The 25491-nt window shown below is 36.7% G+C and overlaps 2 protein-coding genes across 4 annotated transcripts in view; one reads left to right on the forward strand and one right to left on the reverse strand.

The window, feature by feature from the left end:
- The window catches only part of LOC141427608 (aminopeptidase N-like), a 61988-nt gene extending 57171 nt beyond the window's left edge, over positions 1-4817 (forward strand). For both annotated transcript variants that reach the window (XM_074087207.1, XM_074087208.1), the window contains exons 12-13: positions 1590-1671; positions 3519-4817. In XM_074087207.1, the coding sequence (XP_073943308.1) occupies positions 1590-1671; positions 3519-3635 (199 nt within the window). In that variant the 3' untranslated portion in view covers positions 3636-4817. The remainder of the gene's footprint in view (positions 1-1589; positions 1672-3518) is intronic.
- A 94-nt stretch (positions 4818-4911) lies between these two features.
- On the reverse strand, positions 4912-23787 carry LOC141427604 (membrane alanyl aminopeptidase-like). Of its 2 annotated transcripts, none has more exons than XM_074087201.1 (14): positions 23272-23787; positions 17261-17413; positions 16655-16942; positions 16027-16207; positions 15364-15647; positions 14673-14847; positions 14023-14206; positions 13577-13680; positions 12139-12333; positions 9232-9434; positions 8402-8578; positions 7656-7802; positions 7345-7423; positions 4912-6978 (listed from the first exon to the last, which is right to left on the reverse strand). In XM_074087201.1, exons 1-14 carry the CDS (start codon positions 23763-23765, stop codon positions 6766-6768), a joined length of 2877 nt encoding a protein of 958 aa, XP_073943302.1. In that variant the 5' UTR covers positions 23766-23787; the 3' UTR covers positions 4912-6765. The 2 variants fall into 2 exon arrangements, with proteins under 2 accessions (XP_073943302.1, XP_073943300.1); XM_074087199.1 differs by lacking the exon at positions 23272-23787 and adding an exon at positions 19212-19908.
- Between the last annotated feature and the right edge of the window lie 1704 nt (positions 23788-25491).

The following is a 25491-nucleotide window of genomic DNA, read 5'->3' on the forward strand; positions in this document are numbered from 1 at the left end:
GAAAACGCTCTAAATCATGCTTCAGTATTTCTCAAAAAGATGTCCCGTCATGAAATTGACAAGAAATCAGTTTTGTCCAGAAATTATTAACCCTAAGGACGAGATCATAAAACAAACTACGTAAAACGTCCATAATTTCTTGAAGTCAGGAAAACCTCACGAAATCTTGTGAGGAAATAATGGTAATTTTTTAACTACATCAAAACTTTCTGTTGGATCCAACAACAAAGATTATCTGACTTTTTATCACTTTTACCACAAGGTTTGGTATATATTTAAAAACAATATTACTTATTTTTTGTGGTGAAATACCGTCAGGACTTTTTTTTTAAATAACTGGACAACTGAAAAATGGGCAATTTTTTGAGAAATAGTCGTATACGATGTTTTACTTCACCGCAAAGCTCATGAGGCATCGTGAGGAAACCTGCACAAACCTGCGAAGCGATTCAATGGTGCGTGCGAAGTTCCCAATCCGCACTGGACCCGCGTGGGAACTATGGCCCAAGCCCTCTTGTTCTGAGAGGAGGCCTGTGCCCAGCAGTGGGACGTATATAGGCTGGGATGATGATGATGATGATGATGAGTCGTATACGAGTGTACAGTAACCAAGGCGCGCGCGCAGCAGTTTCATCGCGAGCGCGTTCCGCGACACGCGATGCTGTGACGTTCGATCGGCTGCGTTCGCTTGTCGTCGTATTTGATCTGTACCACTACCATGAGTTTACAGTGACCGTACTCGATAGCGACGGCGTAATAGTACATTCTGTCTTAAGGGCGGTAAATAAGGAATTACGAACGAGAGTCTATTAGAAGCCCGAAGTCGAAGCACTGAGGGCTTTAATGAGTCGATGTTCGTAATTCTAGTACCGCCCGTGCGACATACAATGTTTTTTATCACATTTGCGAGTAAAGTTTAATATTTCTAAAATAAAAAATATATATGTTCCAAATATTGGCGATACCTTAGGCTGCGCTGTTGGCAGCGCCGCCCTCCCCCTCCCTCAGCATGTGCCTGAGCCACGTGTGCATGTGGTCCTGCAGCAGCGCGCCATGGCGCAGCAGTATCAGTATTTACCGACCACGGATTTCATGACAAGCACATTAAGGTCGAGGGTTTTATTTGGGGGGTTGCAACCAAGGTAGCCTGCATGTTATGACACTGTTTACGAGCAAGTATGATGAAAAATAATTTACGCCGTCGCTATCGGGAGTATACGGTCACTGTAAAATTATGGTAGTGGTACTGATCCTTTCGCCTGTCATCTGATCCGTGCGCTCGAAGCCGTAGCAGGGCGACACTATTCATTAGCGATAGCGCGGGCGGGAGCCGATCTTATGCGGTAGCCACGTCCGTTCGTTGTCATCCTGCAGGGCTACTACGAAACTCGAAACTCGAATTTCGTGTCGTGCGGTCCCTCCGACACTTATATACTATTTAATACGAAAACGAGAGGGACGGCACGACACGAACTTCGAGTTTCGAGTTTTGTAGTAGCCCTGCTGATCCGATTCGATGCGTCAACGGCTTCACGGGCAAACAATTAGTGTTAAAAAATATAAAATTTTCATTAAAATTTTGTTTTTAGGAGAGAAGAAAGTAGACTTATGTACAGACTTCCACCTGGTATGAAGACAAATGCTAACCTGTTTTTGAATGCAACTACTCATGTAAGTACACAGCTAATTATCTTCTTCTTTACAAATGAAATGAAATAAAATAATTTTCACTTCCCATGCTCGTAAAGTTCGTGTTTATGCTGGATCTAGGCGACATACAATTACTTATGCTCTAGTGCATAAAGTAAAATCTTCGTCTAAGACCAAGGAAATAAGGTGAAAACAGCCATAAGCCAAAGAAAAATCTACATGTTTTTTTAATCATTTTTCAATTTATATAGAAATAAAAATGGATCAAAATGAATCAATAAAACTGAAAAAATATAATAATAATATAATAATGCATGAAAATAAAAGGTACATAGGTGCTCGCAGTCGAAGTGAAAATGAGTGTAAAACTCTAGCATTAAACCCATTTTCCCCTCGACGTGTCTATCCACCCTCGCCGTACCGGCTCGGTTGGCTATATGAATGCTTGGGTAAAATAGCTCGTTTTATCCTCTTGTTGTACAATCTACTATTATAAGTTAACTTGATCCATTTTAATCCACATTGCTTGTAGTGATTGTGGTCAAACGTAAGCCTATCCATACTAATATTATAAATGCGAAAGTATGTTTGTATGTTTGTCCGTCTTTCACGTCGAAACGGAGCGACGGATCGACGTGATTTTTGGCATAGAGATAGTTTATGGGCCAGAGAATGACATAGGCTACTTTTTATCCCGGAAAATGCAGTTCCCGAGGGTTAGATAACCGAATTCCACGTGGACAAAATCGCGGGCAAAAGCTAGTTAACGTATAAAAACGATAATATTAAACGACAATGAATAAATATTTAAATATTACAATTAGATTTCCAATGTGCCATTATGTGCTTGAATTATCAGGAAAATGATAAATTTCAAATTTTGAATGAATGAATTAATGAATAAAATTTATTTCGAAACAACAACAACAAAAAACAGATTACAAATTTCTTAAATCTAAAAGTGTATTGTGGCAGTTGTCTCAAAAAAGGAGACCACTCAGCATGAGTCGAGGCAGGGGGCCACGACGCTGATTTTCAGTGGGTCCTATTTTGGTGGTTATACATATACTTAACTAATTCACCGGCTGCCCGCAACTCTCACGGTGTCGGCAGTGTCCTTACAGTATGTAGATGGAGAAACTGCATGTACATACATTTCTTGCATAAATGTAGCTATCATAAGATCGCGGGTGAGCAAAGTATTATTTTTTTCTTGACAGGCGAAATATCGAGAGGTCCGTTTGACGTTACAGTCTTGCTTGCGATTGGCTCATTACGCTCAACCAATCATAAACGAGACGCAAATGTCGAACGGAACTCACGATACTACCGTCAACTGGCCTGTCAAAGAAACCCTCACTGTTTCAGTTCATTGATAATAGTACATTGTGTCTTAAGGGCGGTAAATAAGGAATTACGAACGAGAGTCTATTAGAAGCCCGAAGTCGAAGATAAGGGGTTTAATGAGTCGATGTTCGTAATTCTAGTACCGCCCGTGCGACATTTCATCACATTTGCGAGTACAATTTTATGTTTGTAAAAGAAAAAATATAATTCGACCAAATAGTTATTGGTGATACCTTGGCAGCGCCGCCCTCCCCCTCCTGCAGCATACGCCGACGCGCGTGGCGTGTGCGGTCGGGCGGTGGTGGGGTGGCGTGCATCAGTACGGGCGATGACTCATTTACCGACCTTGGGCTGCATGACGACAAAATTAGTACGGGCAATGGCTCATTTACCGACCACGGGTTTCATGACAAGCACATTAAGGTCGAGGGTTTTATTTGAGGGGTTGCAACCAAGGTAGCCTGCATGTTACGACACTGTTTACGAGCAAGTGTGATGAAAACTTTTTTTTCTATTTCCAGCCTTCATCTCGACCCAGTGCGCCTGCGCCACAGACCAGGCTACCAGGCTCTAGCGGCACGTTACAAACTTCAATAGTCTGTATATTAGTAGCTTATCTATTTACTACTATATTCTAAGTGAAATTCTTCTTAAATATCAGGATAGGTATTCAATTTAATTAAAGTACGGATCTCTCACATATTTACGGGACAGGTTTTAGAAGTTTTTCGTTCAAATGTATCTTGACAATGGACCAATGATAGGTTCGAAACAGTCGGGCTTACATCGACTACAAATGTGAGTGACTTGTGTATTTAAATTACACATTTTCAAGATTGAACATTCCAAAGTTTTTGGTGTTTTTAGATGGCCAAATTTTTGTCTAAATTTGGTCAGTTGGTTTTTTAATCGTACCTATTTAATTACGATAGTCAGCCATATAAATTTGAAAAGTTATTTTAAGTAAAATATCGTGGTTAATAAAGATTTGGTGAAAAGTTTTATATTTATTTATTAATTTAATTTGATTTTGTTATCCAAAAGTATTTGTTTTTTTTTGTCTAGTCATTAATTTCTACATTTTAAATTAAATTAACATTATAGTGGCACACTTAATTGTTTTCTGAATGTAATAAAACAAAAATATCGTTCTTATGCTATTTATTATTATTATTTTAATTTATTAATGCAATATGTACATATTACAATAAAATACTCACTTAGCTTATTTTATATAACTTACAATAGATAAATGTGCCTTAATTTTATAAATGCTTTAACATAAAATACAATTTATATTTACTAAATTATTTTCCTTACCTATTTTATACATTTACAACTAAATATGAAGCAAGAGGACGCGTTTGCTTCAAATTTAGTTTGTGTTAAAATAAAATAAAATAATTTAAAATTACTTCTTTCATTACTAAAACTTATTAAGTAAATAGCTTAAAAATATTAATATACAAAAACTGTGAGTGAAAATGCAGTAAAAAAACCTAAAACTACAACTTAATTTAAAAATAAGATACATATACTTAACCTAGTTTCACTTTGTGCAATTCTGACTTAAAACAACTATGCTAAAATTAAATAGCTATTTGCTAATAAGAAAACGAAATATCAAGCATTCCCATTACAATTTTTGTAACAAGATGTTTTCATTCTATGTTCAGATAAGTACCCGCTTATATATTTGAATTCCTATTTTTAAGGCAATTCTTGATTGACAACTTGACAGTAAATGTAGGTATGTCACATTTATAATTATGATATTTGACTTCATTGGCCTATGTTTTTAAAATTAATAGTGAAATTTAATTACCAGCAGCTTTGAAACAAATAAAAAGTTAGTCAACTGAGCTGGGTTTACAAATGACGTGGCAATCCAGGATCTGTGAAGGACTTTTTGACAACTCATAAAAAGAATGTCAATTGGTGGTGTCAGAAAGCCTATTAAGTACTTATTAGTTAACGTTCAACTTGTTCTGCTGTAACGGATTTTCTACCGGCGAGGCGAGACGAGATGAGGCGAGGCCAGAATTGAAATTTGTATTTCAACGACAACCGCAAGTACCGCAACCGAAGATGCGCTAGGATAAGATTGAAAATTTGCCATACAGATTTCAACTCTCGCCTCGCCTCGTCTCGACTCGCAGGTGGAAAATCACCTTAAGAGACGCACATGACGGCTACAGAAGAATCGAATGCAGTTAATGTACGCCCATGAATGAATGACAATAATGTAGGACCTGATAATTCAAACCGTAATAATAACTACGTGAATATTTTGGTATCCGTTCATTTCGCAACTAACGTTTGGCAACCTGATTAATTACGCAATTTTCATTTCGCAAACTCTAAAACTGTAACTATTTCAGGATTTATTTCAGGGCCTTCGTGTAGAACCCTTTAAGTTATGTTAGGTTAGTTTTATAAAAATCCTGAAATATTTGTAGTTTCAGAAATTAAGATTGGTTTTTTGGAATCTTTTTGTATTTTTTATTTCAATTCCAACTTTTACTTTTACGGTCATCCCGTAAAACCTAAATTGAAAAAACCTGAATTGTCGATACCGTTGACCATCAGTGGTGTAGCGGTATAGCACGCGGTACGGAATACCGAGGACCTGGGTTCGATTCCCAGTGATGGTCTTATTTTTCTGGTTTTTCTGTGCATCTATATTTCAGTTTGTATTTTCAGTTTCAGAAATATTAAACGGTGTCGACATTGATTTATTTGAGTCTTTTCTTTTAGTTGTTTAAGTATTGTTTTTCTTTTTTCTTTGTTTGAGTGCACCTCATGGTGCTCACTGGAATCAATTGTATATTAGTATAAGTTCTCATTAAGTGAAATGTAACAATTTCTTTTGAGAAATAAAGTTCTATAAACATAAACAGTTGCGAAATGACTCAGGTTCCCAAACGTTAGTTGTGAAACATTAGTGGACCGAGTATTTTGAATTCTCAGGTCGTATAATTATACAAAATATTACTTTCATACGTCGTGGATCGATTCCACGCGGAAAATAGTGATCGCTACGTATTAAAATTTCTTGCCTTAAGCAGTACGAATTGAAATCGTTGTACAAGCAAACTTTTGCACAGCAGTCGCTGGAAAATTAGATATATTTGCCAAACGCAGAGGTTTTAGTAGTACTTTCTCAATGCATGATGGCCACGAGCGCCAATGTAAGAAAATGATCCCCAGGACATGAAGACACGGCTTAGACTGTAGCAAATACGCACTTAATAATTATAGGCATATCGAAGTCAAGTGAAAATAAACGACGATCATTAACTATGTAGCTGATTGACGCACTTAATCCCTACAAGTCAAGATCATCGCGTATGCAACTGTCATTGCCAAAATTACTAAAACAAAAGCTTATCTGAGCACAATCCTTGAAACTACAAGTATTATCCAAGAGGATGATAATGAGTTTCCTCCATTCACTCCTAAACAAGAAACACGACTAAAAACAAAAAAACGTAAGTACATCTAAAAAAATATCCTTTCAACCATACCTAATAATTACTAACGTTAACAAATCTATATGATTATCATTAACTGTGATTCACATAATTATAAATTGTACTTAAATACAGCAGTGCTTTTTTATGACATTTGATGTTTAATTTCAAACGAACGTACCGTCAAATGCGATATTTTGAACACTGCTACGCTACACACATCTAAAAGTCTAGAAATAATTTAACTTAGGCTAGATAATAGATACAAAATTTATCAATAAAAAGCAAAACATCATCAACGGTTGAAAACAGTTAGTAAATACATGCTCAATATTAACATAAGAGATGCGGCGAGTGTAGGCGCATCGTTGTCGTCGATCCATTCGTATACGTATTCCATGTGGGCAGCATCCCAGGCTAAGTTTTCTCGGACGATAGCGTTGGCACGGAGGGCTGTGAGTTCAGAATCATCCAAGTCGCTATTGGTGGAGGTCACCCAGATGTTGAACTGGAAGTTGACAAAAACGATGGCTTAGATTTCAGATGAGATAACCTGAGCACACAGGATTCGCTGACACAATTTAGACTTTATTAGAACAATTTGTCTTTGTTGTCAGATGATTTTTTCTGCATACAGGTTACTGTATGCCTCCCCAATAAATTATTATAGGTACCTCTATCATCTGGGATTGAATGCCGATTACGGCTAGAATATTAAAGACTGTTGTTAATTACAAAAGCAAAAATCATTCAGCCATATTTTGTTTTCTGGTCTACGAACTGTCATGAAAAAGGCTTAGCACTTTTCAGACTACCTATTCAACCTCAGTTACATTTTTACCAACATCTTTAGAAGCAGAAACTATGTACTTACGTCACCACTCAAGTCCCCATCAGCCATGTTTTCAGTAAGAATCCAGATGAGTTCTTCCAACTTTTCTTCACCTCCGTACCTGATCGAATTATTAAATTATAGTGAAAAAACTATAAATTATAAATAAAATTCCGTTTGGTGAAAAATGTGTTCAAGAGTGTACTAAATGTTTATAAGTGTATTCAAAGATTTTTAAATCAAATACAATTTCCAAACTGAATCAAACTAGTGGTTAATTAAGACTTAAAACCTTACAATTCTGAAATTTTAAGGTTATAATAATATCTCCAAAAGTTTTAAGAGGTACTTACGCTCTTCTGATAGCATCTGTACGCGATGATATAAAGTTCATTGCAATTTGAGCATTGGCGTAACTGCTTTCGGCTACGGCAGCGAATATCCTGTTTTTTTCTTCAGTACTCCAAGGACTGTTATTGGCTAGCGTTTCTTCGAGTAACCTTAAATAAAAATCTATTCCATTAATCAGTTCCTTTTGCTTTGAACTTGGCTTGATACGCTACCGCGTGTCTAGACAAGCTATCAAATCTCCATTGTCTAATGTATTTTGCATGGCAATAGGGTATAGTATGACTTCGTCTAAAAATCAGCTGGTCTAAGTACCCAAGCGGTCTAAGAAGCAACTGGTCTAAGTAGGTGAGCTTTGAGGTAATTTATTTGCCAATTTAATTTCCTAACTATTTATTTGTATCGAAACCATTAAAATACAATATTAATCGTGTTTTCAAGGCTCAAATAAAATAAGACACTACAGTTGCGTCATGTAAGTAACTATTGTAGAAAAATTGACAACTTCCCTATTAAGAAAAGGCGGGAAAAGGATAGAGCCAAGAAAAGAGTGTAGTTGAGACGACCAAATGGACGTAGACAGCTTGGTTGTCCCAGGCACCGCTGGAGGGACAAGGTCCAGAGAGACCATTTGGATCTTAGATACCAAGATCGCAAAGCATGGTTACTCAAGCAAGCCAAGTCTGGTGTCGGAGGCCAAGATCCACTTCACTGCGCCCAGCTAGATGGGGGGAGTTGGGAAAATACTTACGTTCTGACAAAGTTGGCATCCCTAGAGCAAGCCAAAGACTCGATAATGACGATGCGTTCATACAGAACTGATTCAATATCCAGACGCTCGTACAAAGCATTTAAGACCTGGTCGTCTCCCTCTCTGACCATAGTACAGTACACTGCAGGTCTAATTTCATGAGGTATGTTAGGGTTTCTGTAAACAAAATAACATGTAATAGGAAAGTCAACGTCGTATCTACCTATACATTCATAGATACCAACTTTAATTTACGAGTATACAGGGAGTCTCTGACCATGGGACTTTAAAACCCAGGTTCGATTCTACTCACATAACTGAGCTACTTTTGTTCTACAACTTTATAAAAATATGATCACTAATTTATTTTTCATACCAATTAAATTTAATTTTCAATTTATGCGATACAATACAAAATTGACAGCACATTGATAAATGTTTATCTAAGAGATATCAAATAAATGTCAAAAATTATTCAAAGGCCCCCGTACCAAGAGACAGCGATAACACCGCCATGTCTGATACACTGATTTAACGATTACACTTTGAGGATCAATAAATTACCTTATTTCACTTTTACTAAGTACTAGAGTTATTTCAAAATGTTACAAAACAAAAGCAGCTTGGTATGCGAGTAGAACCTAACCTTGAATTTAAAGCCCCAAGGTCAAAGATAGTCTGTAGAGTTTAAGAATAATGGAATAATCTTTTCTTTTTTTTCATTACTTTAATTAATTCATTAGTGCTAGGCAATGTCTGCATTGTGCTTGTATTCCCGACTTAGGATAGAATAAAATGCAAATCGTATACGGCACACAGTAGAAACTTACACAACTCGGGAATCTCTTATATCGGGATCGTAGAACCAATCTACAGCAGCGGCTATGCAAGGCTGGTAATTTGCTCTGCAAGCGTGGTCCATCACGAGACCTCGGGTCAGAGCCTCCATGGAGGGTTCCGTCGCCGTCGCAGAGAATTCAGGGTAGAAACCTATTTCCCTTTCAACCCTGCCAACGGTTCTTCGCACCATTCTCTGAGGAAAGAAACAAAATATTTCAACTAAAATAAATAAACTTGCTACTATTGTACCACACAAGCATGTAGCTAAGTCTGTTACTACGTTTACGTTGTTCCCTAAAGGGTGTTAAAGAATAATGCACCTCGACTTAAAGCGTTATGGTGCATTTTACACCAATCAATTTAGGAAAAAAGAAATATTTTTCAGTACAATCAATATAGTCTAGCTCTGAAAACAATGAAGATAATTCTGTTTCAGAAAACACATCTCAGTTCAATTTCACTTAAACTATGTTGTATAAATACGAAACTTTTTAATACGAGTCAGTTAATTAGGATTTAAATATCATCAGTAAAGTTAGTGTACCATGTTTCAATGAATAATACTCGAAACAAATCACTATGTACTTACGTTATTTAATTCATGTGCTCAATAAGAAACTATATTCATTAAATCACTACACTAAGATAATATTAAAATTCGAGTGGAATAAATAACAGCAAAAATAATAAATTTGGTAGCAACAGTTGCTTGGATAGTATTATTAGCAATATGTTTTAATCTTATCAATATTCATTACTTTTCTTTACTTGATTTTATTAAGTACTACAAAAGCTTGATAAAAATTACTTATCATCATGTTTAAGTTAGTAAAACCGCTTTCTACTCTGTTTTTTTTTTCAAACTTCAAATCGCTCTCCTGAGAATAGAAGTATGTAGCACTTTCCGAGTTGTACCTATTAGGTTTCACAGGAAGCACACCAGATTTACGTACTCCATCAAACGTAACGTGACGTTAAAGTACATTACTGTAGAGCCCGGCAACCCCACGTTCCGGCTGAGGCTCGTATAGTGCTTTTTTCAAACATGATATGAAATAAAATAATAAAAAAAAAACAAGAAGTCAAGCTGGCGGGACAAAGACAGTCGCATTACCGGCCAGCGGCCGGGAAAGTTGTATCTCTTTGCAAGCCGCTAGAGTGACCACGCGCCGGCAGCCGAGCCGCAGCGCCTGCAGCGCGATACTTCTCAGCCTATTATTTGTAAAACAGCGTCAATATTTCATGTCATGTTTGAGAAAAAGTGCTTAAAACAATGAAGCATCGTGACTTTTTAGGAGAGCATCACCAGTCATGTGATAAAACGATTCTTCTATTAGTAATACGTGTTATGTTCTTGTATATATTCGAATTTCAATTGATAATGCTGTTTATCAAGAAGAGATAAGTCGAGGAAACATTTCAACTTTATGCGTATTACTCAGAATACGTTTTAAAAAATGTATTTTCGCTCCATTGTTAATTCTCCGATATTATATTTCTCAGATAGTTATTATCAAAATGCTGAACATAAAACCAACCAAATGAGAGCAGAAATAATAATTTATACTTCATAGTCTTTCCAAGACATACATGGCTATTTTTAACGGATTACTAAACTAGTGTTGTGGCGCGCCATGGAAGAGGCCTATGTCCAGCAGTGGACTGCTGTAGGCTGATTGAGGCGTCCCTAATTTTATTTTACTTATTATTGTTTCATAATATTATTGTTGTCGTTATTGAATTTATTGCTACTCTTTTATTTTATTTTTAAATCCTCTTGTACAAATTTCCACGCATATATATGTTTATAGGTATTTTATAATATAGATATTTTATATAATGTATAGTTTTTTTTTTCTTTTCCCGCAATAATAATAACGCGTTCAGTTACGTGGGTGCACACTCACCGGGGTTCAGCTGAAAACCAGCGCTGCAGCTCTGGTTACAGGGCTACGGCACATGCTGAGCTGAGTCCTTTTGGCATCACACTACAGCACAATATCTCTTATTTTCCTCTCTTCTCCTATTTATGTTTTTACTGTGTTTTTGTTGTGATGTAGTGTGATTATCTTGTCAATAAATATTGTGAGTTTGAGAGTTTGAGTTTGAAAACTTGGCTGAAATCTGACTTATATGGGGATTAAACTGAATGGCGTACCAGGTTAGAACCATTTATGTATTAGTCGAGTAAACCAAATCTACTTTGGTCTACGATTTCTGTGTTTCGTAACAACCGTTGATATTTACTTATATGTGAATAACGAAGTTTTTTTTTAACTGACCGTGATTGACCCCTATCTCACCTGATATTAATTGCAGATGAAGGCCAAAGGTGTATCTCACTGTTTCAGTAACAGCCTATTCACTCTAGCCTTGAAGAGCCCTAGATTGTAATTATCCGGAAATATAGACGACGGGAGCGAATTCCATTCCTTAGCAGTTCGCATTATGAAAGATGAAGCAAACCGCTTCGTGCGGGTCAATGAAACGCGAACTATAATTATAAGGGTGAAGACGCTCCCCCCTCATGGAAGTACGTTGGTAAAATGAAGATGGAGGAATTTAGATCATGGTAATTCCTGCGCTCACTCACCAAAATGTATCCGGTAAAAAACAGACAGACAAGCAACTCTAAGACGGTGTTCGAGGGTCTGTAGCCTGTTCCCGATCAGCGGACTGTCACCAAAGAGTCTTCGGGCCCGGCGCTCCAACGAAACCAACGCGGCTAACTGGTACTTGGCGGAACCGTCCCAAAGGTGACAGCAGTATTCCATACACGATCTTACCTTATACTTACATACCTTGGGCTTACCTTGTATAGGGCACGAAGTTTTTTAACAGGCTTTTTTGCTCTGTAGTTAGTAAGTAAGTACAGGCACCAGTAAGAATAGCCTTACCAAGTATATGTCAGGATCTAAATCATCTTCATCATCGATATAGGCCACCAGACGTTTCCTCAGGAAGTTCATGTTCCTCACGAAAGCCTTCCACACCGGGTATTCGATCTCATGCTCCATAGACAAGACTACTTGGAACGCAAACTCGTAGTCCAGCATGCCAGCTCTCGCCAGGTTCAGGGCATCATCCACCAGCTATGAATTAAAAATAAGTCTTGTTAAAAAGCAAAAATATATGCAATCTATGTTTGTACAACAAGCCATATATTCATATCATCATCGTTCCTTTTATGCGTCTTACTGCTTTGCGCAGACCTACTCCTTAAAAAATGCGCCTATGCGGGCCTATTGCGAATTGGGAACCCACACTCCCTCCACTTACTTCGATAAAGCATATTACTACAGCCAGATCGAGTGATGGCGATGGTCAGTGGGTTTCATGTTCTCCGTTATTTAATTTACACCTTGTTTACGCATTTTGCTATTCCGTCAAACACTCTTTGAGATTGCAACTCGACCGGGCATAGTTCTTGCTATCAGTACTTTAAACCAAGATAATTTGAACATGTTTGACATATTGACAAAACAGTTTATCTTAGACAGATCTCTGATTGTAAATGCGAACTAAAAGCGTTTAAACTGAGAGCATTACATGTTATAACTTAAAATTTTTGTAATCTGCGCAACGTAACTGTGTTCGAATACTATCCTTAACTTTTATTTTACACTAGTCTTAACGCCAGCTACACACGCGTAAACTATTATCAAATATTTCCGTGGGAAAAAAAACACACACACTATGAATTTCATTAACGTTGCATAAAAAAAATCGGTTCTTTTATATTTTCTTTGTAGTATCTACTCTTGTCTCTGATATCCTGTCAATCGTTGAAAGGTTAACTGGAAGCGATCCCTTTAAGGGATAAGTTCGCCTTTGTTTATCTTATTAGCTGTTAATTTCACGTGTTATTATGTACAATAAAGAGTTATACAATACAATACAATACAAAAACCCGCGCTGAATTTCATGCATCTAATCCAAACGGTTGACATTTAAGGATTTTATCCCGATCGCGTGGGAATTTCGGGACAAAAAGTAGCCTATGTTAAGTGCGTAGCGTGCGTGCGTGTGCGTGTAGGGTGTGTGTGTGTGTATTGTGCTAAGATGCCATTAAATTTCCCGCGGGAAATACCAAAAAATCTACATCGTAAATCTAAATCTTTAATCCTAGTGCATCGAATAGAACGCGCTAAGGTTACATTAGAAAAGTCAAAGTATTGTGATAATGAAAAATAAACTAAACGCAACTCCCGTTTAAAATGCTTTGCGGCTTATAAACTCAAATCATTTGTCCTCAAAACTCTTCATTAACAAACGAGTCCGAGTTGAGCAAACATTTATTTTGATTGATGGTTGGATTATAATTCGATTACTCACTGTGGCGCGGTTGAGAGGGTGAATCCTCTCCCTTTGGTCCGGGTCTTCGAGCGCCTCTATTATCCTCTCCCATAGAGCAACGTCGTAATTGACACGGTAATAACCTGTGGATTAATTAAATAGTTCATACTGAGCCGTATTAAGAGCTAATGGCTAGTTGCCGGAGAAAAAGCAATCTAGGATTTTTGAAGTAAAGAAATCTAGACCATCTAAGCTCAGAGAAAAAGGAATTGGTGACGCAGCCATTACAAGAACCATTTTGAACTACTCGTACTTTTGATCCTTTCGCAACCGGAAACCTATTTAAACTACATACATATGCCACATTATTTTGTTTATTTTCTTTTGTGCAATGAGTTTACATACATTATCCTATGTTGGCCGAAATAAAGATAGTTTGATTATGATTTTTAAAACTGGTATCGCATTCAATTGATCCTTCTCACCTTGTCCCTGGATATTGAACAGCACGAAGTCTTCATCACCCAGCGGGACGTTGATGGTCATGGTACCGTCCGTCATCTGTATGCTCCTCACATTGTCCATCTCGAAGTTGGGGTTGATGCTGGATGTCCACGTTATTGGCACTTCGTAGTTTACCTGATCCCTTGATGAGAATCCGAAGCGTTCCTTTAAAACAAAAACGGTTTTAAACAACCTAACCCCCGACATTTTAAAGTTCAATCTCAAAAATGGCTTATCCAATTCTAAAAAAACCCTCGACTTTGTCACTTCAAAGTTTAATATCTCAAAAACGGCTTAACCGATTTTGATTAAACATGTCTAAGAACCATCGCTAGGAAACTTGATTTAAAATAAAAGAAACCGCATACAAATCGGTCTACCCGTTTAAGAGCTACGGTGACCCAGACAGACAAACATAGCAATCAAACTGTGGAGTTAAAAATAAATCTAAGAACTACCGCTAAAAATTCGCTTTCACTGCATCATAATGATAATAAACGATAACTGTCTAATATTATGTAGGTACAGTCTCCGTGCCATATAACTATGGCAACTCAATCACAATCCTACATTGGTTAATGATTATCTCAACGTTGATAATGTAAACATGTTCTTGTTGAGGTTCTTGTACCTGTGTTAGAATGACACCGCCCTGTCTCAGACCGACGTGGATGGCCGGATAACCATTGGTCTGTATCCACGGCTCGAGGAATTCTTCGACGTCACCGACCCTGCCGTTGCCAAGCGTCAGCCAATCACTGTTGATGGCATCAACGAAGAAAAGGGAGTTCACGGTTTCCAAAGACCTGGTGAAATTAAGTTATGTAACCTAAGAAGTCCACTTAAGCCTTACAATAATCAGTAAGCTTAGCTAATACATTGCCTACGTAAATATGTAGGTTTATTATATTCAAAGATACCTTCCCCAACGGAATAAAGGCGTAAGTATATGGAGCATTTACTTAAGCCACCTATCACGGAAGGCAGATAATACAGAATGCCAAATGAGATCATCTTTGCACATATCTTTCGCTTCAACTACACCTTTCATACAAGCTCGTCAGCTGCAGTTACGGCTAGTTCTTAATTGGCCTTTTTTTCTGTATCTCTGAAATTTGATCAGCATATTGAGTACTCATACCCTCTCTCTCACCTTGGTTGCCCCTTTTCGACCATTTAATCCATCTGATCCATACACATCCTCTGAGTCACTCATTCTCTCAACATGTCCAAACTTCGAAGCATATTATATCATATTCATATTCAATTTCAAAATCAACAAGTAGAATCTTCTCTTCCTTCTAGCTGCAGCAAGAACTCACCTGCTATTAACAAGGATTTGAGCAGCAGACTTTATAAAATCTCGTTCCTCACTACCAAGTATCAAATTCATCATCCACATAAGAGCTGGTGCTTTGTACTTCAAAAGTTTCAGACCATAGATATGGTCCCGTATTGCATCTTCATCGAACAAATTGTCTGCTGGCTCCAGAGGCTGCGCGACGGCATACGCGTCACGGTATAGGGCCTCTTGGATGACGTCAGAGACGAAGATAGTGTTAAAGTCTATGAGTGTGACGTCAGTGTTTCCTGGAGTGCTTTGGAACTGAAAAAGCGGAAATCACATTACGAACTGTTTTTTGTAACTTTTTTTTATTAAACTAAAGGTTAGTCGGACGGCTTCATGGGCATCTCCCAAAATACTTCAACAAAATTCTATAGAAGCTAAAACGAAACAATCAGAGATTTCACAGCCTCTTGGTATCTGTCACGAGTCATGACATGAACTCATATTACTCAATGTCACAATGGTCCCTCAACGAACTTGCTATTATAATTTTGTCCACTTAAGTAAACGGATTGACTTTTGAATTGGTACGAATAATGTTAGTTTGTACGACGATGTAAGTACAGTCAACAAAAACCACAGCCTAAAACTTATTTGTATCTAAATTTAGGATGATTTAATCAAAAACCGTACTTACTTCTCTATTAAGGTCAAACGCTGCATACGAGGAAAGTCCTGTGACCACCCACTGGAAGCGCCAGTTTTCTGGATGGATGACGTACCCAAACCACTGTCTGGTCATAGCCTCGGATATTTCTATCAAAGCCTCTTTCCTTTGCTTCACTGAGTGTATACGGTCCATTAAAACGTATGGTTCCCTGTAAAATTAAATTGTATGTAAGTAAATATCAATAGAAATAACAGTTTCGAGGTCGTTGTATTACTTGATGCAAAATTTTGGGGTTACAGAAAGTTGACTTTCTAATACAGTGAAATACTTTTGATTAATGTGACTAAATCTTAGCAAAAAAAATAAAACTAAAAATTGTGTAAATAGTTATGTAAAAAATACAATCAACTTGACTTCGTTTATTTCTTGATTATTTTTCTTGTTTGCTGTTTATTATGTACTTACTACAAATAATATTTGACCTTCTGGAAACGATTCTATTAATTTCAAAATTAATATAAATATGGTTAATAGAAATAGGTATAGGGCTCTGCTGACAAAGCAATAAATATTGTAAACTTTAAAAGTTCCGTTAAATGAATTTCCAGTAAAAACTTATGTAATTAAATTTAAGAAAACAAAGAAACAGCCTTACCATATGCAAACTGTAGACAGGGCGTACCAATCCTTGTGGATATCAGGCAGGGCGATTACAAGCATCCTGCCATCTTGATCCAACACAATCTCAGTGTACGTCTTGGAAGTCCACTCCTCAAGGTTGTTGAAATAGTAGTTGATAGCGACCGAAGCTTGGTTCTCCTGGTTAGAGACACCAGGTCGAGCGTGGAGCTGTACGTTCGCGGTTGGGTTGTTGATATTGTTAAAGTTATGGGCCACCATACCCCACAGCGATGCTGGGTTTTGCAGAGGTCTGAATTGGTTTCTGGATAAAGACAAAATCATTGTGTGGAGTGGACAGAATTAACAGGGAATGCAAATAGCAGCAGTGTTTTAACTTTTGAAGTTAAAACTATTAATTTTAAATGGAGAACTGAACATCAAATTTAACTTTATGATTATGTAAGCAAAGAAATTGCTTTAAAAAGCAGCTCTGTTTTGTCAGTAATCAATAACATCCGCCTAGTGAGAGATTTCTTTATTGTGATATCCCCACGCTTTACAAAGTACCTACTAATAATAGAATCAAATTGTCGCACAGAAGTGAAAAAAATAATGATAAAGTAATATTAGTGCTACTTACGCGGAATTGTCTTCTAATCGCGAATTCATGACGATGTTGTTGTAAGGGATATTGTTAAACGTGAAAGAGATTGTAGAGGCTTCGGTCAACTCATCCATGCAAGGGAACACTCGTCGGGCATTTGTCGCGTGTAGATTCATAGCCAAGTAGTTACTGAAACAAAAGACGATTTTCAGCTTCTTGTTTTTTAAATTTTTCATCAACTGTAGTGTGATTACTGAGAAATTTAAATTATGATCACTGAGATGGAATGGACAGTATTGTTTTTTTGTCAAAAAGGGGTATATTTGTTTAGGTAATTATAACACTTGCCAATATTTGCCACTTGGCCTTATACTTAACGATAATACAGTAGGTTCGCTATTTGAAGAGATCGCCAATGCGGATCGGAATTATTTCCAAATATCAACAATAAATATTTTTAAAAATATAATCATTAACTTTATAATACGCCTTAGATATTAATGTCTTCTTGGCAATAGATCTGAATTTTGTATCCGTTTCATTTGTAATATTTTGAGGGCCAGATTTTTTGCCGATAATTGGATTTATTACATACTAAACTAAATTATGAACAATGTCAAGTGGCTCTACACATTGGTATAACATTAGAAATATATCTACGGGAGGTAGACAGAGACTTACAATGTAATGAGTTTGCGACATTTTGGTCTTTCTATCAGTGTTATTCTTTTCTAGTATTTTTTTGTTTAATTATATACAGTACTTAGTTTTTAAGTATTTTATTTGTAATTATTTTATTTAAAAAAAATGACTGCCAAGTTTCTGGCGGCGCATTCTTCTTGGCAATTATGGTATTTCCAAAAGCGCTGGTAGTTTACAAAAATGACGTGTATAAGTGCCCAATGTGGTCTATTTACTGAATAAATGATTTGAATTTGAATTTGTTATGACCATGAGACGTCTAGGGTTGTGAAGCTGGTATATGAGTCGAAATATTATATTATAACTAAATATTATATGTAACTAGGAGCTTATTACCAGTAATCACGGTCATAATCCCGTTAGAATTTTATTGAATCGATTGCTAATAATGCCAATTAATTAATTAATAATGCGTAATTTGCCGTTAATCATGAAACTTGATATTTTATAATTATATTATGCACATTGAACAGTCTGTTCTTTATGTCATACAAAATTAGTGTTTCTAGTTGAATCAATACAGAAACGAAAGTACGATTAAGATTGGGATGTTTATGTGTTGAAATTAAATCACTAACTTGAGTTATCAACTCTCAGTCAAATATGGCTTATAGAAAAAACATGTTTAATTAATGTATTAAAGTGTCTAGCATTAGCTGAGGCAGAGGCATAAAATTTGGTACGAAGTAAAATAATCATTATGTACATGTCGGCGGCCGATCGTAAAAACCGCCAGATCACGAAATTCCTAGGCATATTGTGAAATGGCGCCATTTCATATGCCTAAAAGTTGGCGAGGCATATCACGATGTGCCTGAAAAACAATACGGTTGATCGATTAGAGCAACGCATTCGTCGATATTCCTAGTTCTATACTGGGCACACCGTGATATGCCGAAAAAAAGAAAAATTTAGGTACGACGAGCGAAGCGAGGAGAAGTTAGTATTAATTGTGACCACAACGCATGAGCCGAGCGAGCGTGCCGCGGCAGCGGCCGAAGAAGTGCCACAGCCGATATGGCGGCATATCATGATATGCCTAGGAATTTAATAATCTGCCTAAACTGGCTAAATCATGAAATGGCGGCGTTTCATGATATGCCTAGGAATTTCGTGATTTGCCTAAACCTCACTAGGGAAATCGTTAAACGTTGAGTTTAGAACGATATGGCGGATGTCCCTTAGCCAATTTATGAAGTGGCGCCATATCACGATATATATTTTTCGATACATATGATATATACATATTATTAATAAAACATAATAGAAATCATTAATTCATTACACTCCATTGAAGTCGCCTTCGTAAAGACCGACGGCGCCGTCAAGCGATCCAGTATATTCTATAACAACGATGTAATTGGTAGCTTCTTGTTGAGGCTCTATTTCCAGTATACCATCATCGACATTAAAATCAGCAGCAATCGCATTAACTTCAGTAAAAATCCCAGTACGCACTGACAGGATATTTAAATCTTCAACGTGGAAAGCAAGAGGATCCTCTCTCGTTGCGTCGGTTAACCTCACTTGTATAACCGCACGTCCGTCAAACGACCTTCCGTTGATGGTGATTGCAACACTGTATTGCCTTGCATCTTGTCCAGGTCTGATGTTCCTGAAGAGTGCATTGGAAATGCCTGTTGCGTTTGTGTCCAATCCGCCAGTGTCACCATTCAAAGGTATTAGAGCTTCTGTTGTCGTCACAGGGTCATTATCTATCGGATCACTTACAACAATAACCGGCAATTGGGAAAATTCTGTGTCCGTAAAAACAGTATTAGAATTTGCAACTTCCAAGTTTTGCGTAACCCTTTCTATCGGCAATGATTTAGTAAAAACACTGAATAATATGATGTTAATGAGAATAACGAACTTCCATTTGATTTTTGTCCGGACCATTTTTGGTAATTTAAAATGGCCGGTTTCGCTTAATTGCTCCTCTCATGCGACCACTGCACTATACGTTAAACTAAAAAAGAATGTACCATAAATGATCTATCAAAGTGTAGATACGAGTACCTACTAGTGATACCTGTACGTTTTGGAACAGATAAGGATAGTCATCAAATTCTTTCGCCTCTTTCGGGTATTGAGAAATTTCTGAGATAACAATTTAGAGTTCGGCATAGAATAAATACGGGAAATAGGATACCAGAAAAGTTGTTATTATGATTGGTTTTTTGAAGTATCTTTGTACTTTTTTAATTTCAACTCCAAATTTGTTACTTTTACGGGTATCCCGTGAAACCATATCGAAAATACAAACTGAGACATGGATGCACAGAAAAACCAGCAAAAGAGACCAGCACTGGAAATCGAACCCAGATCCTCAGCAATCCGTGCTGCGTGCTATGGTTATACACCACTGCTGGACTGGAATCTAGACACGAATTTTTTCTATGCATGCATATCTCAGGTTGCTTATTTCTACTATGCTGCTTAAGCAGCAGCACTAGCGACATCTATGTATCTATGTATCTATGTAGTGGTGTAGGGGTTATAGCACGCAGCAAGGATTGCTGAGGACCTGGGTTCAATTTCCAGTGCTGGTCTCTTTTTCTTTTTTTTTCTGTGCATCCTTTTCTCAGTTTGTATTTTCGATAAAGTTGTAATTATTTTCTAAAATTATATGATAAGGAAATAGCTAACATTGTCAATTACCAATTACAGTGTTGTAACTTAGTTCACCTAAATCCAATAGGATTAGCAGGAGCCGCTTTAGCTTGTTTAATGAGTGTATAGGTAAAGTTGTCTTGTACTACAAAACATTTTTTCCTCGATCTTTGCAGCTATTTTTTTCTGTATTTTTTTAACGGAAGTCGGGAAAAACTCATTTCAAAAACTATCTTCTTATAAACTCACAACACATGTACTTACAGCAGAACACACGTCCATACAGAAGTACGAAGGATTTTTTTCACAAAATGGGGACGCTTCGCTCGCGCTTCGCACTCGCTAGCTCAATAAAGTATGTTTATCCGTTACCTTGTACCCATAGTATAAAATAATGTTTTAAACTTTTGTAATTTTTATTCATATTAACGCCGAGGTAATTATTAAATAAGTATAAGTCTCATAGTATAAGATTTGCAAATTTTTAGGTCTAGGCTAATTGTGCCCTGATTGATGCTTATTTTTAATTTTATTTCTAGTACCCTCAAATTTTAACACGGTACATTCTTGGATTTCCGGTTCTCAAATTGATTGACAGAATCTTCGTATTTTCCAAGAGCTCGAGCGATAACGAAAGCCATATCTTTTATTACGGACGTCTCCCATTCTCTCAATCAAGATTATTTATAACAACGAAATTCCTTAAACGTAGGTTTAACCAATTTTGCAACTATGTATGCTGACCAAGCGTCAAAGTGTTTGAAATTCAAGCTTTTCTAGCTTGTAATAAGGTTGTTATTTTATATAAGTAGCTCTATAGAGTAAATTGCAAAATTTCACCACAGTAATAATAGATAATTCTGTGCGATTTCGAGTTTTTAAAGGTTCGTCGCTTTATTTGGTGATCATTTGCTGGTTGTACTGAGGTGAATTTAATAATTTATGCCACTGAGTGTACCTACGGATTCGCACAAGACAGGTGTTGTATGTATAGTAGGAACTACCAAAGTAAAGATTTTTTTTTTGCTTCTAGCTCTTTAATTCTTAATTCTGTTTATTTTTTATTATTTAGTATTTATAGGTATAGTGGTCGTTAGAGTGGTCAACACACGACAGACGGTCTTACAACAGTTCCGTTTTGGCATCATATTTGGGTACGGAACTTTTAAATAACGTCTGCTATTTTTGCTACATACTCAAATTAGTTACGTTAACCTGAATTAATTCCTTCTAATACCTATTTATAGCTAATTATTCTTTAGATTTCCAAGTACCTGGTCCCTAATTCATGCCCTTGTTATCCATACAATACAAAACAACCAACAACAAGTACAGTCACCAGCACCAATATCTGACACAACAAGCGTGCATAAATATCTTATATAAGACTCTATTTCTAGGGCGGGAAGGATGTGTCAGATATTTTTGCACGCTCCGCTATGTTTGTACAAGTATCTCAAATTTTGTCAATTGTGTTTTGTTTCTTTTCTTTTGTACAATAAAGAGTTTAAATACATACATACAATACAAAGTTAAAATGATAGGCAACAAAGTACAAAGTTGCAATAATGAGACATTAACTCATTGCGCATCGCGATCAGACGTGTCAGATATTCTTTAAAATTAATAAATAATCACTTTGCTGAATCGTGACCTTGTTTACCGATACGTAATCTGTGTCATAATGTGCTTAGTGTGTTCTTTGAAATGTTTTCTAAAGTGTAATAACTAAAAAGTTATATAAAAATGGAAAATAGTCTTTTCAACCGGAGTGCGAGGACCGCTCGCACCCCACCGAGTACGCCCGCCCCTGGCCCTGCAGCGCCCTGTCAAATTTAAAAGCGACAGATAAATTTATACTTCTATAGAAAGCAAAGTCATTCTTTGCAATTTATTAATTTTAGGACCGTTGTGTTTGTGTTGTTCGGTCTTATTTTTTGATAAACTGCACAACATGTCGATAGAAACTTTAACTTTTTTCCTCAATTCGATCTTGAGTAAAAGGATCTTCGTGCAAACAGAAATACAGACGGACAATGAGCCGACCCTACAAAGGAGCTTTTTCTCTTTTGAAGTATGAAACCCTAAAAGAATGTATTGTTCAAGTTCCGATTCCGTATCACACAAAAATCCTATTTAAATGGGGAATCAAAGAATAACTACACCAACTCTTATATGTATTCGTATTCTACAACAATAAACTTTTCTAAGACTTTTTTTTTTCAAACAAAAAGATTTCTGAAGATATTCTGCTAGTTGTCGGGTTAATTAGTGAACTTAAACACGCAAAAACGTATTAAGCTTTATATCCTTGAACTTTATCAGGCATTTGACGAAATGCTTCAAGATTAATGATTAGAGTAGAGGCAAAAGCTTAAACTTTGTGTCAGATTTTTCTATGTAACGCAAAGAAGCTCAAATTTAAATCAAAATGTTTTACAAACAGACAGGTTAGTTATTTTGTTGTTTATTTTGTAGATACAACTATATTCGAGATCAGAACTATGGATATAGATACATCATCATCATGTACTTATACTTGGTCTTATTGTTAGTGTCCTAAAGGTTAGTAGATATTTTTGACACTTTGGTAACGTAGGCATAATACTCGTAGTATATTTATGATTATGACCATGACGGTAAAAAAAAATATGTCTCAAGGCATACTCCAGCAATCATTCCTTCTCATTAATTAGGATTGTATTACGACAAAGTCAAAATTAAGTACTTACGTCTCCAAAAACTCTCCTGCCCAAAATCCGGAGCCCATATTAGTCAAAGTCCCCGTGTACTCAATGTGGAAGTCATACAACGACGATTCAGAGCCAGTCTCGATTTCCAAAAGCCCGTCGTCGTCATCAACGTCATAATCAGCATTATTCAAAGTACTTCCCCCGGCAATCGCGAACCGCACAGAATTTATGTTCAAATTCCTTACATGAAACACTATTTCATCTTCCCTAGTTGATGGGTCTGTTATGGTCACTCGAATCACTGCACGTCCACTAAAAGTTCCACTTCCTCTATCAGCTTCTAATTCTATATCGTAGTTTGTCACTAGCATACCGGGACGGATTTGATTCCTCATTGTCACATTATTGCTTTCTTCAACACCGTATTCAATCATAATTGGTATATCCGGTGGTGGAACTTCGATTTCTTGAATCCTTACAGGAAGAGAAGTAACCGTGGCAATCACCAAACAAATTAACAAATAAGCCCGCATTTCGGCAGTGGATTATAATTTTATATCTTTAAAACTGTCATAGATGTGTTGGTGTTGGCAAATGATCTTAGACTGCCCAGTTTTAAGTCTACATGTCTACTAAAATTTTGATTGATTGTTGTAAGTACTTAAATGACTGGTTTTTCTCATCGTGTTAAGATATATTAGATTACTGATATGTGTTTGATACAGTGAGTGACAAGGTTAAGTGTACATTAAAATACGTGAGTCATGCCGTATTGCTGAAGTTTAAGTCTTGAACTAGTTTTCTCAAATTTGTATAAACACTATAAAGTTAGGTATTGACTTTTTGGTTTAAGCTCTCTCTTTACAGCAATTACTTAGTATAACTTTGCTAGTGTTACTTATTAAGGACCCATTCTAATGGCCTTAATTCCTCATCATAGTTTTAAATGATTCACGGTTAATAAGAATAGACTTACATACATTACATAATTTTCTAAATTATGTACAGAGCGATTCGGTACTTTCAATGAGCTCTCAATATTTACTGTGCCGTAGGAACAACCCTTTTTTGTATGAACTTATGTTTTTATACTTTTTTTACTTATTTTGAATAATTTAGAATATTTTTAGAATTCTTGTTGTTTTTTGATTTTATTGTCAATTTGACAGTCTTATTAAAGATTTACGTACCTATGAGAAAAGACGTGTCTGAATTCAGTAGACTCGCTGACCCAGTTTTAGCCCTTATAGGCACCCAGCCTACAATCTCGACGGGTTTTCAACAATTATGCGCAATTAATTAGTTTCTCCTTTAGGCCAAATCAGACAGAGCTCCAACAGCATTCTGAGCGTCGTGGCTGAGAAATATGACTGCCCAATTATATTTGCGTACTGGACGAGGCAGGTCAAAAAGGTCGCACATTCTCTAGACTAGTTCTCTAGATTAGTCTTTAGTTCCTACTTCTTAAGTGTTACCTAAACATAACGTAGCTATTAAGTATCATCGAAGTAAGTGTCACCGATATAGCTGGAAAGGTATGCAAGTTGAAGTGGCAATGGGTAGGCCACATCGGTCGAAGAACAGATAACTGTTGGGGGAGAAAAGTCGGAAGACGAAGCATTGGCAGACCACCCACCAGGTTGACTGACGGCATCGTGAGAGTTGCAGGATTCATTGTGGCGTTTTAAGGAGAAGGCTTTTATTCAGCAGTGGACGTCTTCCGGCTGATGATGATGATCATGACGATTAAGCATGTCTTGAACTCTGTGAAATTCTTTGAATCATAGGCATTTCGAAATAATGCTGGTAAACATGACCAAATGTTGCGTAACGCAAAACATTACATTTACCCCCCCTTTCACCATCCATTGATTAAATTTATTTGACGGATAAATGTGATGCCACCTCTGTGTGTTTTATTCGAATAGATGGAGATAGACGGCATCACATTTACGAGTATCCGTCAAATAAATTTAATCAACGGGTAGTGAAACAGCCCCTTAGTATTAATTTACGGATTAAGTATCGTTATTTTGTCAGAAAGTGTATTTTTTCTTAATAAGAACTAGTCATTGTGACTATGCATAAAATAATTCACGTGTTACCCTTCATCTCACGCTCACGCATCATTTGTTATTTTATCTCATCCCTTTTCATGTAAAAGACAAAGATGAAGTGACCAACTCATTTCTCACTTCACAATGAAAGAAGCAAGTTCAATATTTTTTTTTAATAAAAAATACAAAATAACTTACTATA

Source organism: Choristoneura fumiferana, chromosome 4, assembly GCF_025370935.1.
Source record: "Choristoneura fumiferana chromosome 4, NRCan_CFum_1, whole genome shotgun sequence".
Classification (NCBI taxonomy): domain Eukaryota; kingdom Metazoa; phylum Arthropoda; class Insecta; order Lepidoptera; family Tortricidae; genus Choristoneura; species Choristoneura fumiferana.